We start from the raw sequence: 16,554 nt of genomic DNA, 5'->3' as shown, positions 1-16,554 counted from the left end.
ACCCAATAGTTCAATCCAAATTCTCAAAGACAAATGGTCACAAAAAGATTAATGTTGTCATGTGTGGTGGGACAGGTCTTTAATACCAGAATTTGGGAGGCAGAGCCAGACAGATCTGAGTTCAAAACCAGTCTGGTCTATATGATGAGTTTCAGGACAGCAGGGGCTACATAGTGAGACCGTATCTCAAAAATAAAGGATAACTTTTTAAGAAAAAAAAATCTTTAAAAACTATAAAAATTAAATTTAGTATTTTGAATTAGCATAAAGAGTTCTTAGAAAACATAAAATCAGAACTATAATTTCATCTTCCCAGGCAATTTTTAAGGAAGACTTATGTTGGCAGTACCTGTTTCATACTCTCGGAAATAAGCCCAGTGTAAGGCTTCTGTGACAGGTGCTTCTGATAAGCCTCCAGGACCAGCAAGGCTACTTCAGTGTGCAGAGCTTGATCCAGATGAAGTGTGCCCTTTGAAGCAAAGTTACAAATATACCATTCTGTATTTAATAAACAGTCCTTTAGAAAACAAGAGCAAAGGCAGAACAACAAAACAGGACATTGGATCCAGAAGATAAATGTTTCAAAAACCATCTCTCTCTAAAGTTAAACTATAAAATGACACCAGAGGAAGGACCCTCAACTCTAAAGAACATGTACACTGCACCAAGGCATGCCTGAAACAGTCAACCCCAAGACCCCCACCCCATCCTAGATTATAGGTTAAGAACCTTACCAGCTATCAATAAGAAATGCTTATTATCAACCACACAAGAAAATATTGAACACATCAAGTACATTCCAGTTTGCTGTTTCAGCATCAGTGAAAACACCACACTCAGAAGTACAGGTAAATACTGCCTTATAGGCTGGGTAGTGGCGCACGCCTTTAATCCCAGTACTCAGGAGGCAGACGAAGTCTGAGAGTTCAAGGCCAGGCTGATCTAGTTCCAGGACAAACTCCAAAGTTACAGAGAGACCCTGTCTCGAAAAAAAAATACTGCCTTACAAGCCTGGAGTTACCTATAATATTCCCAAATAGTCTGTGGCAAGTTTCAAAAGCTCCATTCCCTAGACCTTTCACAGCAGCTGACCCATGGCTCTAACAAAGGAGGGAAGAGACACTCAAAGGGACCTGGATGAAAACATGTGGGAAATGGAAGGCCTATAAATGTTCCAGTGTGCTCCATGGATCCATCAGTGTTCACCTGTCCAGTGCTCAGGGCACAGGCCTCCACTACCCTACCCAGCTTTTACGTGGTTGCTGGAGACAGAACTTGGGTCCTCATGCCTGTGCAAGCACTTTACCAACTGAGTCAACTTCCCTCCAATGGGATAATTTTTTAATGTAGAACACCTTCATCAGAAGGTGTTCACGACACAAAGCACAGCTGAAGAAAGGGTAATTTGGGGGATGTAGCTCTGTGATGGAGGGCCTTCAGGCATGTTCAAAGTCCTAGGATCAGTCCCCAGAGGAAGAAAGGGAAGATGAGGAGAGCTTAAACTCTACATAGCTGAAAGGATGTGCAGGTCTAGCAAGTGGTACAAAGAGACGCTAATGCTTTAAGAAATGCTTTCCTGAAACTGCTGCAGGCAAAATGTCCTGTTTCTCAGGAAGGGCGTACCTGTTCAGCAAATCCCCAGTTCAGTCCTTCTAGGATCACACAGGCCAACTTGTTCTTGACAGCTGTCAGACTGTAATTCAATAGCCAATCCCGAATCACAGCTACCTCAGAGGCAGAAGGTTTCCAGAGATACAACGGCAATTCTTTAAACAAGTATAAAGAAACCTTTTTAAAAAAGAAAATAGTAATTAAGTATAAAAATCAGGAACAGCCAGGAGGTAGTGGTGCATGCCTTTAATCCCAGCACTCAGGAGGCAGAGCCAGGTGAATCTCTGTGAGTTCAAGGCCAGCCTGGTCTACAAGAGCTAGTTCCAGGACAGGCTCCCAAAGCTACAGAGAAACCCTAACTCTAAAAATGAAAGAAAGAAAGGAAGGAAGAAAGAAAGAAAGAAATTTGTGTTTTAGTATGGTGGGTTTACCTGGATGAAAACATACCAATTGCATACTAAAAAAAAACCTGACCTTTGCAAAGGATTGCCTGTGTTTTAGGTATATCATTAGTTTAAAAATACATTTAAACTGGGTAGTGGTGGCCAAGAGCTGGGATTAAAGGCATGCACCACCACGGCCTGGCTAAAACACAAGTTTAAAATGATGATAAATCAGGAAAAAGTCACTGAGTTTTTAAAGCATTTTTCTTCTCTACAATGGCATCTAAAGATACTTCTATTTGCTGAAACTCAATCTGTTGAGACAGAAAGAGGTCAATGTGAAGACAGATGAAATCAGATCGTTGGTATCTTCTGAAACTAGATGCTGGGTTCACTATGAAATTCTATTTAACATTATCTGTCTGTCTGTCTGTCAACCTGTCTCTCTCTCTCTCTCTCTCTCTCTCTCTCTCTCTCTCTCTCTCTCTCTCTCTCTGTGTGTGTGTGTGTGTGTGTGTGTGTGTGTGTGTGTGTNTCTCTCTCTCTCTCTCTCTCTCTCTCTCTCTCTCTCTCTCTCTCTCTCTCTCTGTGTGTGTGTGTGTGTGTGTGTGTGTGTGTGTGTGTGTGTATCCTAGTCTGATGTGTAGGTGAGAACAGGCTTTGGGTGAGGTGGACGGGACCCAGGGATAGATCTTTTACCTTTATGTGGTTCTAGAGATGACATCAGTCATCAAGTTGCAGATCAAGCACTTTATAAGTTAAGTTATCTTGACAGCCCTCTACTTCACACATATTTGAAATATTCTGTATTAAAATGGGTTTTAAAACCTATGCTGGGCAGTAGTGGCGCACCAGGCACTCAGGTGGCAGAAGCAGGTGGATCTCTGTGAGTCTGAAGACAGTCTAGTCTACAAGAGCTAGTTCCAGGACAGTTAGGACTGTTACACAGAGAAACCCAGTCTCATAAAACCACAATTAATTAATTAAGTTAAATAAATAAAACCTGTTTTCACAAAAGAAGTGTGCACAAATTAAGAAAATACAGGTTCACTTAATGAGATTTCCTCTGCGGGGAAACAGAATCATTAACTTTATGATGTCACTTTTGTTTTATGGATTTTTTTGAGTCAAGGTCTTACTCAATATCCCAGGCTGACCTGTAACAATAGGCTGGCCCTGGCTTAGGCTAGCTTAGAACTCACTGTGATTCTCCTGTCTCAGCCTCCAAAGTCCTAGACTTACAGGCAGGAGACACTGCGTTCAGCTGACTCCTTTTATAATGTTTTAACAGGGCTGGTCAATGAAAATGCAATGCAAGTACTATATGAAGTTCTGATTTTACTAATAGCTACAACTTAAACTTCAAAAATGGAAAATTAATTTTAATAACATTGCTTCATATATCCATTATAATATGAAATGTTATAAAATATTAAACATTTCTTCAAAATTCAGTAATTTACACATGAAGTACATTCTAATTAGGGACTGCACCCAAATCAATACATTATGGTCATCTGTATCTGTATCATCAGACATTACACGTTTAGAATTTTCAGACTCTTGTGCTGTTCCAAATTGTGGCCAGAACAAAATCTAAGAAAGACTAGCAGGAATGGATTTTATTGGTGTGATGCTAATCTTGATTGTCAACTTGACTACATCTGGATTCAACTCAAACAGATACAGCCAGGATGCTTCATTAATTCAGGAGTCTGTGTTTGTTTGTTTGTTTATGTTTTTCAGGACAGGGTTTCTCTGTACAACAGCCCTGGCTGTCCTGGAACTCGCTCTGTAGGCCAGGCTGCCCTCACCCACATCCGCCTCTGCGTGCTGGGATTAAAGGTGTGTGCCACCATCCCAGCTACTTCAGGACCCTTTCAAAAGAACACTCGGTATTCTCACCATTCCGACTTGGTCAATGGTCTCTTGCACTCTATCCAAAAGGACAGAAATAATCTCAGGATGAACAGCTGTGATGGCCCCCAAAAGCTCACGACCAACCTTTGAAAAAGTCTCTCTGGTGGACAAGGCGACATAAGATACCTAAATGAGAGATGGGGGAAGAAATGGCACTTTTAATGCTAATTACCAAACAAAACACATTTTCAAAAAAAAAAAATTTCCCCACAAACATAATCTCACATTGAGCCTCAGCTGACACCGTTGGAGGAGGCTGCTTGTTCATTCCCGGCTGCCCAGACTCGAAAAAAATCACTCAGAAACTGTATTATTTGCAGTACTGTTTGGCCAATAGCTTAAGCGGATTTCTAGCTAGCCCTTATATCTTAAATTACCCCATTTCTATTATTTTCTATTTTATCATGAGGCTCGTGGCCTACTGGCAAGGTTCCAACTAGCATCTCAGTCTTTCTCCTCTGGCGGCTCCATGGCTTCTCACTGACTCCGCCTGCTCTCTCCTTCTCTATCCGCTTGGAATTCCCACCTTGCCCTATTCTGCTAAGCCACTAGCTGAAACAGCTTTATTCATTAACCAATAAAAGCAACACATAGACAGAAGGACCTCCCACACCATGACACCATGGTCAAAACTAAGTTAGAACTTGAGATAGCAAACTACCCACGATGAGACAGGAAGGTGGTAGGAAAGAGCACAGCAAATGGCAATGGCAAGTGTTTACAGCCATGAGCTCAAGGGCTGGGCTCAAAGGTGTATCCCAGCAATGCACAGGGGGCAGGAGCCTCAAGCCATGAACCAGGAGAATCATTTGAGTCCAGAATATGGAGGCCTTTGGTTAACATAGTACGATCTCATCTCAAAAAGAAAGTTTCTCATTCACAATGAAACAAATGAGTATCTAAACATTAATTTGAGGAAACCACTAAAATGATTGTTTTCTTTCCTTTTTGTTTCTTTGTGTATCTCTGGCTGTCCTGACTTGCTCTGTAAACCAGGCTGGCCTCGAACTCACAGAGATTTACCTGCCTCTGCCTCCTAAATATTGGGATTAAAGCATGCTTAGCCTAAAATGAATTTTTTGAAAATACATTTCATAGAAATACATAATCCCTTCTACAAAATAAAATCCTAAGTATGAAGTTCCTAAACCCTCAGTGTGTACAGGACTGTCCTCCAAGACAACAACAGCCATCTTCAGGAATTTGCTGGGCCTGCCTACAAATGACCATCACAGCTGGGTTGTTGACACAGCTGTGATTCCCTCAAAGGAGGAGAGGGGAGAGATCTATTGGACCCTCCCTCACACCTGAACGGAGAATCCAGCCGTTTCTATGCAGTTTTGTCCTAACTGCTCAAGACCCCAGAGCCCGGGATCTCAGGGAGGTCTCTGCAATCCTTGCACTTCTCCTCCAGTAGAGAAGGGGCCCATAAGCACTAAGAAATACAAAGATCTTTCCTCAGCCTGTCGTGTAATGAGGAAAATGAAGGCAGATTAAGGCAAGTTACCTTTTCCTTTTAAGATGGACAACTAACAGCAGAGCTAAACCAAACTTCTCTTTCAAATTCAATGTTTGTCCTATGATCTCGTGTCGAGTGACCTGGAAGTTACTGACAGGAGCAGAGGAGTGACATTTGGTGTGTGGCTATAGGAACAAAAGCTGCAATGCCAGGCTGTGTAGACTGACCATTCCTTCCCAAAGGTCTTCATCAGGTGCCGAGAGATAGTAGTGGGAAACAGAATAATAAATTATAGGTTTCAAAGTTCTCTAAAGCCAAAGATGTTCTTTTGATTTTCCATCCTGTCCGTAAGCGCAGGTAACAGCTTGTAAATCACATTTTTAAAAACAATACCCAAAGAATGAATGGACAATCAGAAGAAAGCATTCAAAACTTCACATTCTAACCTCATATATCTCCAGAACAATAATTTTGATGAAATCTTCATCTACGTTGGTTCTTCTGGCCCGAGCCATCTGAGCAAAGGTCGTCAGAAGGCAAATCTCTTCTGAGCTATTCATGGAAGAAAGACACTTCTCCAAGTTCGCAAAATGTTCTGGGTCTGCAAGTTAATAGGAAAAAAAATGGCAAAATGGGTTCAAATATTTAGTTTCACAACCAGGAAGAAAGACAACATAAAAATTAATATTCACAAATATTTAAAGATAAAAATGGTCTTCCCCTTTCCAAGACGGAATCCTACAGGTTCAGAAGAAAGAAAGCTGAATCAGTTGAACTCTGAGAGTCCAAAAAATTCAGTATAATGTAGACTCCGCAAAAAAAATTAACATTAAACTATGCCTCAACTCCGAGAAACGATTGTAAAGGACTGAAGGCAGAGAACGTGGACCAAATCTGGAGGCTAACCCAAAAGATCAAACACCTATCACTGCAAAGCACAACTGCGGCCACCAGGTGTCACTGTCACCCAACTGTCAGCTTCACTGCACCTGCAAATGCACTGTCGTGGCCAGCAGCAGCTCAGCATGAGCAGGGCACTCCAAAGAGACTGGCTCACAAGCAAAGATTAAGGACAAGAAACTGGCTGTAGCAGACAGTATATAATCCATCCTGCCCCATTCTCAGAGGACACTATGTAAGCAATATTACAGGATGTCACTAGAGACAGGTTTGATAACCCTATAATACATGTAGGAACCAGATGTGGAAAGCAAAAATTTTATAAAAAGACATGGGCAAAAAGACCATATTCATGAGATATATCGCAGCCTGGGGATAGAAAATCCTTGCGATGGAAAATGGCCTTACAAAGGAAACTTAGCAAGGACTAACCTGTATCAGACACCCTGTTAATCACCCAGGCCCCTTAAGGACTGTCTCATCTGTGACTATTACTTCACCCACAGAACTGGCAGTCGGAGAACAGGCTGTGAAACACACCAGAGCTGGTCGCTCACGCTCAACTATGGAAACAGTAATGAAAGCACTTCCCCAGGACAGCGCAGACGCAGTTTATGAAGCAGAGAAATTAAAAAAAAAAAAAAAAACTAAGACACATAAACAAAAATAGATTTGTGTGGAACATACACAGAAAGAGAATGAAAACAGAGAAAACTGAAGAAAAATGATGAATGTCTGCAAAAAATTGAAAAATTTTTTTTAGTTTTATAAAGTATGGCTTTCTCTCTTCCTTTCTTACCTCCTTTTTCTTTTTTTGAGACAGGGTCTATCTACATAACACTGGCTGTCCTGGAACTCACTCAATCAGGCTGGCATTGAACTCACAGAGATCTGCCTGCCTCTGCCCCGAGTGCTGGGAATAAAGGCGTGTTTTCTTTTAAGCAATGCAGAGGTTTAGAAAGTTAGAAAAGAAATTTAGAAAGAGATGCTGATAAGTCTTTAATTCTGTTAGTATTCTATTATGTTTTCTTTAATATTAAGGGTAATGATAAATATCTTAGTATGTAACTAAGTTGTCTGCTTTTTATTCTTTTTTGTTTGTGTTCTTGTAAAACAGGGTCTCTCCACATAGTCCTGGTTAACTTGGACTATGCAGGCCAGACTGGCCTTGAACTAGAGGTTCGTCTCCCTGCTGCCCAAGTGATGGGATTGAAGGTGTGGACTATCATACCTGGCTCATACTCTTTTTTAAAAAATGATTCATTTATTTTTATTTTACATGTATGGATAGTTTTGCCTGCGTGGATATTGATGTACTACATATGTGCAGTTCCAGAGACCAGAAGAGGGTGTCAGACCCCTGAAACCAGCCCTATAGGTTCTGGAAATCAAACTAGTACTCTGCAAAAACATTTTTAACATTATAACACAAATACCAAGCAGTACAATGTTAGTATTAAACATAATCAAATCTTCACTAAAATTTGTTGGAATAGGAGCGGCAGGGCTGCTTCCCCAGCACCCGGCCGCTCACATTGGCTAGGTTATGCCCAGAAATAATTACACGGAAACTGTATTCTTTCAAACACTGCCTGGCCCGGCTAGTTCCAGCTTCTTATTGGCTAGCTCTTACATATTGTTCTAACCCATTTCTAATATTCTGTCTAGCCCACGAGCTGGCTTACCAGGGAGGATCTTAACCTGCGTCTGTCTGGAGCGGGAGCATCATGGCGTCCACTAAGCTTCTCTCTCCCAGAATTCTCTTCTGTTTTCTCCACCCACCTAATTTTCTGTCCTATGAGGGCCGAGGCAGTTTCTTTATTATTACAAGACCCACCTCCATCAAAAATTAAATTTTGTTATTTTGGTATCAGGGATTTATTTTGTTGCTAGGGATTGAACCTAGAACCTTATACATACAAAGGACACACACAGTCTACCACTGCGCTACAAAGTTAAGTTTTTGAAGAATTACTGTCGACCTTCCACCTACTTCATAAAATCAAGACAACTTAAGAAAAATAAGACAAAAAAAATTAGTGGAACAACTGGGCACAGACCTTAACAGATTTCAAGCCAATTAACATCACTTGTTGACCAGACTAAAATTTTACACATGGAAAGAATCATTCATCAAAATTAGGCCTTTGTGCTTACTGCACAGAATCTAGACCTACCTGACTTATATTTGAAATATGCCGCCTTCTACCTAACACCTCGGGACAATGAGGCAGTCTCCTGAATGTCAGAATCATGCCGTGGTGCTTCTGAAAGCAGAAGGGCTGGCTCTGCGAGAGCAAACACGCGCGGGGAGAAAAGCCTGCCCTGTCAAGTACCTTGGAGTTGCCTCTTGCACTCGGCCGGCTGCAGGGAGGCACAGAGGTGCTGCAGGTTTCCACTCTCAGCCTGGTGCATGAGGTAGAAGAGCTTCCAGAGCATCGGGACCGACAGCGTGCCAAAGGGCATCTCAGACATAAACAGCCAAATGCCAAGTCTGCACATTTTAAAAGGCAACAGGAAAAAATTTATATATTAGAAAGTTTCACCACAGTAAGAAAGTGGAAAGACTTCCACCCTCACATTACCACAACTTTCCCAACACACACATGAGGGAGGGATGGGTATCCTTTACTGTAAATGCTTTGTGCCAAAAGTATTCAAAATTTTTGGAACTTTTTGACATATATTTATACATGTATGATAGCATGTACCACAGAGGAGACTGAAATCTAAACAGGGAAGCCTGCTACATGATTCACAACAGCCAAGATATGGAGCCAGACGTCCACTAACAGATGAGTGGATAAAGAACATATGCACACATATGCAATGCTATTTTATTCATTGGAGAAAACAAGCAGACAGTCAGAGGGAGGAAGACAGCAGAGAGGTAAAGGGTCAAATGTGAGCAAGGTACAATGAAGGATCTGGATGTTTGTGTGCACTCTGTACACACAGCTCTAAAGGTAAGTTTATACAGTATTTTTTACTGTGCATGTATTTACTTTGGCACAGCGCATGAGGTCAAATGTGGAAACACTTATGACATAATATCAGCTCTAGAAGTTTCTTGATCTTTCTGTGCTAGGGATACTCAATCTGCATACATCATCAACTTGTTCCATACTTACAAAAACAAAGGAAATACTGTTATCACAAACTTACACATGAGACTTCTCAGACATGTGCAGAACATTAAGAAAAAGTGCTGGGTTTTGAATCGGAGATCCTTTTTAAGGCCCCGATGAGAGAGAGGCTGTCTTAGTTAGGGCTACTATTGCTATGATGAAACACCATGACCAAAGAAAGTAAGAAAAGGGTTTATTTGCTTACACTTTGTGTTGGTTTGAATAGGTATGAATGCTTCGCCAACAGGAAATGGCTCTATTAAGAGGTGAGGCCTTGTTAGAGGAAGTGTGTCACTATGGGGGTAGGCTTTGAGGTCTCATAGGCTCAAGCTATGCTCAGTGTACCACACAGTTTCCTTTTGCTGCCTGTGGATCAAGATGTAAAACTCTCAGCTACCTCTCCAGCACCATGCCTGTCTGCACACCACCATGCTTCCCATCATGATGATAACAGACTGTATCTCTAAAACTGTAAGCCAGCCCCAGTTAAATGTTTTATAAGAGTTGCCATGGTCATGCTGTCCCTTCACAGCAATAGAAACCCTAATTAAAAAACACTCTACATTCCTCTTACCTTTTGGCTTTCAGGACGTGTAGGACAGCTCTGAGAAACAGTTCATCAAATTCAATCTGCAGTTTCTCCATAGAGTAGGGCTGCAGCGTTAATCCCACGCATGTGCTATGACTCACATACTGTGCCCAGTGGTCACTGACGTAGCCAAGGGTCATCCTGAGCGTGAGGAAAACAGCACAGCACTTTTCAGTAACTCACTCGGTGGCACCTGACATCACAGTGAAGGACTAATATTAACTAAGCACCTACTATCTGCTCGGTTCTGAAAGCAATCTGCATAGGGACGGTGAAAACCAACCCCCGTTAGAGCTTAGCAGGATGCATAAGAGCAACAACGGTGAATAACACGCTAATCCCTCACATGGCTGCTACTGACATTTCATGTCAGGCCGCATACACAGCTATCCTCAGCTGCATGTGGGCTTCAGGGCACAGGACAGATACACACGCTAGAACCTTGCCCTTCTATGGGACCCAAGCCTTTGAGGGCATCCTATAATCTTCATAAAGCTGACTGAAATCTAAAATAAATAAATGTAAATCAATTTAGTTTGGAGAACAAAAGTGGGGAAAGGGAGAGATTTTGCATTTTTATGAACTTCTTTTTGAGGAAAGAAGTGAAGCTGATTTACAGGAAAGCAGTATATAAACTCAAAAACATTTCAAACACTTGCAAATAAAACAATAAGCCCATCTTTCATTCAAATACATGTTCTCCCAGTTCAAATACAGCGTGACTTATTTAAGCCTTGGAAGTTTTCTAAATATTTAAACTACAGTAAGAAATGAAAGAACAATGCAGGGAATAATGGAATTACTGCGAATTCATTATAGCTCAGTCTGTGGCAATCCCAAGGAAAAGCAGGCTGTGGACAGAAAGACAGAACAAGAGAAAGGGAAAGGAGTGAAGGCCTGTGTGGTGGTGGGAAAGAAATTGGCACTAAAGGGAGTGGCACTATTAGGAGGTGTGGCCTTGCTGTGTGTCACTGTGGGGGTGGGCTGTGAGGTTTCGTACACGCTCAAGTCACACCCAGTGTCTCAGTTCACTTCGGGTTGCCTGCAAGATGTACAATTCTTTCAGCTCCTTCTCCAGCACTATGTCTGCCTGCACGCCACCATGTCCCACCATGAAGCTAATGGACAGAAGAACCTCTGAACTGTAAGCCCCCAATTAAATGCTGTCTTTTTCTAAAAGCTGCCGTGGCCACGGGGCCCTCACAGCAATAGAACACTAAGACTCCCTGCATCTTTTCTGACCCTTCTCTCCAGCAGCAGCTTTGAAAATCAGAACTCCAATGATAATTATATTTTTAAAAAATCAATCGAATCTGAGATAATTAATCAAATAATTTCACTGGAAACATTTATAAAATTCCCATCTAGGTGATGGAAGAAATACCTCACTTTTAAGAGAAGACCTAACTAAGTATGAACATCCATCCCTCTGCAGGTCTGTGTCTAAGCAAGGAGACAGCGGCATGATGTGTCAACAGCAACATTACCTGATCAAGTATCCAATGCGCTTCACAAACTGCCTATAGCGGGCTCTGTTAAAGGTTTCTAACCCCACAGCCAGGAGTTCCACTAATGAGTTAGCAAAGGCGAAAATTTTCATCATCTCTTGGGGCCTTGTTGTTTCAGGTAAATAATCACCTAGAAGTGAAACGTGTAGGAAAATATAATTACTATGATGAAGCATTACAGAACACAAGTACATAATCCAGTGAGAAAGCCAGGAGGGTTGGGATTAATCCCATCTCTCTGGCTCCAATATCAAAGTGGGATGTACAGTAAGAACAATGTATTTAACCCAGGTAACATGTACACTAGCTGGCCTTCTTCATTTAAGCATGAAGTTTAAAAAATGTACAAATATACGAGAAAGAAGGTTTTGCATAGGTGGGCACAGGAAAACACCCCAGGAGCAGCCCACCCAAATGCAAGGCTTGATGCTTCCTATATGGAGCTTGTACCAGTACCACCTTTCAGTCATGACAAGAAAAACTATCTACCTTTTGCTTTAAAGCCAAGAAGATGTTGAAAGAGTTCATGAAAGGGAAACTGGGACAAAAGGACGACCAAGTCATCTTCATTAAGTAGAATCCAACTGGTCTCAGGGTCTTCATCCTAAAGGGAAGATGCCACGTCACATCAGCTACCCAGGCTGGGGTTACAGAGACTAAATCCAAGTCACAATGTGGTCCTTAGAGACACCTCTTCAAGAACAGTCTCATCACTAAACCTCTGTGTTTATAAAACTAACTTGCTTCAAGTATATCAAATAATGCAAAATAGAATAATACCATGTATATAATGGCTAACATGGGTTCTTGACTCCAGCTGAACATTAGATCACCCGGTAGGCTCTAGAAAACTGGCCCCACGTGTGGGCCTGACAAGCCTCATAAGTCACCCAAGTGAGCCTTAGTGGGGCTCGTGTGAGAACCAATGATATGGATGAACCACAGGCCTCCCCACAGACTTTTCGGATCCAACCAAGCTCTTAGCAGTCTCCAGTACTAACTTCTTCTGGGTTGCTTTTGCTTTTCCTTGCTTGCTGCTATTGTTGTTGGGTTTTACTTGTTTCCTTAGGGAAGCAGCTTTTATTTTTTTGCTGTTGTTGGTCTTTTGGCCTATGTTTTTTGATTTTGGGTTTCTTTCTCTTTTTTGTTTTTGTTTTTGGTGGGTGAGTGTCTTGCAATCTAGCCTCGTCTGTCCTACATATCAGGATCCTCCTTCCTCTCCCCATGCAGTGCTGAAATTAAAGGCATACACCATGATGCCTAACTCCCTAAGTTCTTGAATTCACTCCTTTTTAGTGAGTGCTAACCAAGAAGCAAGCACCAATGTAGAATCTGTCTCTGGGGTTAACTTCAGGGAACACATCAAAAATAAAAAAGATTTAAAAAAAAAGAAAAAGACTATTTTAAAGAAAGACCACATTAGGGAAAAGCAAAGAATGAACAAACAAAAAACATTTTGTTACAGTCTTCCAAAGAGAATTTATATTAGCTCCTGAGAAACTCAGTTTTCCCATAAGTGTTTGCAAGCCCACATCAGTTCCCACCACCTGCCCACCTGCTACAAGGCATCAGAAGGGATAAAGAACAAGACAATGGGAGCACTCATCCCTGAATGGACCCTGGTGCAATTCATCAACATGACCCCCACAGCAGCATGGGGGTCACTTTGGGGACTGCTGTCCAGTTTCTATTCCTCAGACAAAGGATTTTAGTGAGCATCTTAGAACATAAAATTCGGGTTTAAGACAGATTACATCTGATGGCAAGGGCCTTTGCCTGCTGAGGCTCTGTGCTGGCCAAATCAAGGGCTCAGCCAGAAACAGGCCCAGGAACTTCTAATGAGCAGAAGAAAAATCCCTGAAATATACACCACTAAAGATGGGCAGAGGTGGCAAACATCTTTAATCCCAGCACTCGGAAGACAGAGGCAGGTGGATCTCTATAAGTTCGAGGCCAGCCTTGTCTACAAGAGCTAGTTCCAGGACAAGCTCCAGAGCTACAGAGAAGCCCTGTCTCAAAACAAAACAAAACAAACAAACAACAACAACAAAAAAAAACAAATACACCACTAATCACTTGTAGAGGAAAGAAAAATTAACAAGAGTTATCTTAAAACTTCTTTAAAATTGTCTTGAGAAGCTAGATTTTTTTATTCATTAGATTTTCATCAAAATTATGCAGAGGTCATCTGTGAGATCCCAGTCCCAGGAACCTGTTACTGTGCAAGATAAAACCTTAATACACATTTCACACAGTACCACTCTGCTCCATTTTCCAGTTCCAGCTTCTGCCATCTGAACACATCTACAAAGGACATCAAGGTGGGCTACTGGCTCGGGAACGTGCTCTAGAGGTTTTACATTTAATGACCACATGACCTGAAACAAGTTACCTTCCTTTACACATCTGTTGTCCCTATCTGTAAAAGAGGGTCTCAACATTACTCACCTCATAGGGTCACTGGGACAATCGAGATTTACAAGAAAGTGCTTAGAACAATGTTTTGCATGTAAGCAGAGCTCAAAATTGATTAAAGTGAACACTGCAGACACAAGTTACCTCTTCTCCTCCTTCATCTACGAGTGTCCAATTCCCAGATGCAGGCCCTGAAGATGATGGCTTCCACTCACTGGGCTTCATGTGGCACATAAACTCTGCTCGATTTCTAAAAGACAACAGACAAGAATCTGACGATATGGACATAGAAAGTGTGATACAAGCACGTTTGGATCACCTAGGCTAAGAAAGAGTCAGTAATCAGCCCAGCCGCCAAATGGTTTAAATGATCAAAAAAGAAGAACTAAGGCCAGGAATAACAGTGCTTAGCTTTAAATCCCAGTACTGAGAAGGCAGAGGCAGGCAGATCTCTCTGAGTTCAAGGTCAGCCTGGGATTGATGTTAACAAGTTCTAGATCTGGTCTACGTGGTGAAGAGCACTTGGTGTTCTTGCACAAGCTAGCATTCACATCAGGCAGCTCCTGCAACCCCAGCTCCATGGGATCCAGAGCCCTCTTTTGGCCTCCATGGGCACCCACACTCACACATACTGTATATGCGTATATCCTGACACATACAAGTGCCCATGATTAAAAATGTATCTTATCAAAAATAAAAAGGTATTATACAGTTGATAGAGAAGCTGTTTGGGGCCAAAAGGCATACATAAGGCAAACACGCCCAGTCAGACATTACCTCCCTGGTCAGGGCGGCCTCTGCGTGCAGGCAGTAAAGGATAGAGGCCAGAAAAAGAGCGGCAGGACTTTCCAAGCGGCTGTTCCATCTGATGAGCAATGTAACCAGAACAGTTTCCTCTTGGACCACATCTGCAGTCCTCTGTGAATAAGTACCCATCCACTTCTCTCTTTAGACAGAAACCTCCTACAGCTCTGAAGTTCAAATATTTCCCTTTCCCCACGTGTCCATTGGTATGTGTCACTTGCATGTTGTCCGAAAGTTTCATTTTCCTTATGTATAAAACAGCCTTCCTTGGGGGCTGGAGAGTTAGCTCAGAGGTTAAGAGTACTGGCTGCTCTTTCCGAGGTCATGAGTTTGATTCCCAACAAACAAAAGGTCTGAGTTCAATTCCCAGCAACCACATGGTGACTCACAACCATCTGTAATGAGATGTTGTGCCATCTTCTGGTGCATAGGCATGCATGCAGGCAGGACACTGCATACATAATAAATAAATCTTAAAACAAGAACGAACAGCCCTCCTTTGTACTTCCGCTATGGATGCCCTCCTGGTCTCTGGGCATACACAGTCCCTCTCTGCATCCTTTAATCAGCTACTAATCATTTCCCAGGAAGAGAACATTCTATCTCCTATCGTGACCTAGTCAACAGGCCCCGAGGCAGGTTAGCTGGTAGTAACAGTGTCAGGGTCACCAACAAGCAGGCTCTGCATCCTCCCAGGATCAAAAACATGCCTGCCCTTTTACTGTGTGGCCGGTTGGGATCCTGAGGCAGGAGAGACATAAATGCCTGCAGCCATCAATGAAGTAATGAAAAAGTACATACTATTCTGTCTCCAGTTCACTGTCTGTCCAAAGCAACCCCCCCACCCCGCTTTTGGTGTAACCCAAGTTGACCTTGAACTGATGATCCTCCCTAGTCACAAGCTCTGGGGTGCAGTGATAACAGGTGTGTCCCACCACCCCTGGCCTAATCTTCCTTGAGTACAAGTTTTGCTCCCTGTTCAAAAACCTCTCACTTGTTCACAGGCCAAGCCACATCAAGTGTAGGTCCTCCAGCTTTGAGGCTTTCTACCCTCAAAGGTCATGGAGACCCATGACCTTCGCTATCTACACCCCAGCCCTCTGCAACTCTGGATCAGGGCCTCTGCTCACACTCTTCTCCCCAGCCCCTCAGCTAATGACATCCAACACACTCTCAGAAGCCGACTCTTCCACTGTGGACCTGTCTCCGACTGCTCAGCTCTTTACTGCTACACTAACTCCTCGGCAGTCCTCATGGCTCCACAGTTCAACACGTACAGCAGGATCCCCCTCTAATCTAAGGAACTTACCATCTCTTAGTCTGTGGCACCTTTCACAATGACACACAATGAGAGACAAACCCACTAAAAAGGGGAGGACATGAGAAAGGCTAATAAGCAGCTAGATGTACCACTTTGGGACAGGAGTATCAAACCCACAGAAAATCTGCAGTGTTAAATTCTAGAATGCCAACACTTCCCTTAGCAGTTCTCTCTGGATGTGGGCAGTTAAGGAAACCAACACTTTGACAGAGTATTCAATTTCTATTTTTCAAGGCTCTTCCACACTTACTTGACAGGAGACATCAGCAGGGCAAGGGACTGCATAAAATGAAAGACCCCTGAAGGGTTATTCAACACTTTGATCTGAAATCAGAAAATGAAAAAAGCATACTGTAGAAACCCAGCTCATGCTGGTTTACACGTATCGAATAAGCAAGATGCTAGTCAGAGGACAAAGCTAAGCCTGACACCTGCTCCAAAGCACAAGGCACAGCTGGAGTCGTTACATGCACACTACCTCAGAGCAGAGGATGAGCAGCTGATGTCAAACACCTG

General features: G+C 42.5%; 1 protein-coding gene across 3 annotated transcripts in view; it reads right to left on the bottom strand.

Annotated features, from left to right (window-relative positions):
* Epg5 (ectopic P-granules 5 autophagy tethering factor) overlaps positions 1-16,554 on the bottom strand; it is an 85,979-nt gene that overhangs the window by 55,057 nt on the left and 14,368 nt on the right. For all 3 annotated transcript variants that reach the window (XR_007593493.1, XM_050151625.1, XM_050151626.1), the window contains exons 6-15: positions 16,289-16,362; positions 14,058-14,163; positions 11,988-12,102; positions 11,478-11,628; positions 9,976-10,131; positions 8,610-8,767; positions 5,820-5,974; positions 3,900-4,040; positions 1,624-1,788; positions 350-469 (exon numbers count right to left, since the gene is read on the bottom strand). Coding sequence is in view for 2 of the 3 variants with exons in the window: in XM_050151625.1 (XP_050007582.1) it covers positions 350-469; positions 1,624-1,788; positions 3,900-4,040; positions 5,820-5,974; positions 8,610-8,767; positions 9,976-10,131; positions 11,478-11,628; positions 11,988-12,102; positions 14,058-14,163; positions 16,289-16,362 (1,341 nt within the window). In the remaining variant the exon portion in view is untranslated. The remainder of the gene's footprint in view (positions 1-349; positions 470-1,623; positions 1,789-3,899; positions 4,041-5,819; positions 5,975-8,609; positions 8,768-9,975; positions 10,132-11,477; positions 11,629-11,987; positions 12,103-14,057; positions 14,164-16,288; positions 16,363-16,554) is intronic.

The sequence above is a fragment of the Alexandromys fortis genome, unplaced genomic scaffold (genome assembly GCF_014885135.2).
Source record: "Alexandromys fortis isolate MF-2015 unplaced genomic scaffold, M_Fortis_MF-2015_v1.1 scaffold_71, whole genome shotgun sequence".
NCBI classification, from domain to species: Eukaryota; Metazoa; Chordata; class Mammalia; order Rodentia; family Cricetidae; genus Alexandromys; species Alexandromys fortis.
This window is presented reverse-complemented; position numbering and strand designations above follow the sequence as displayed.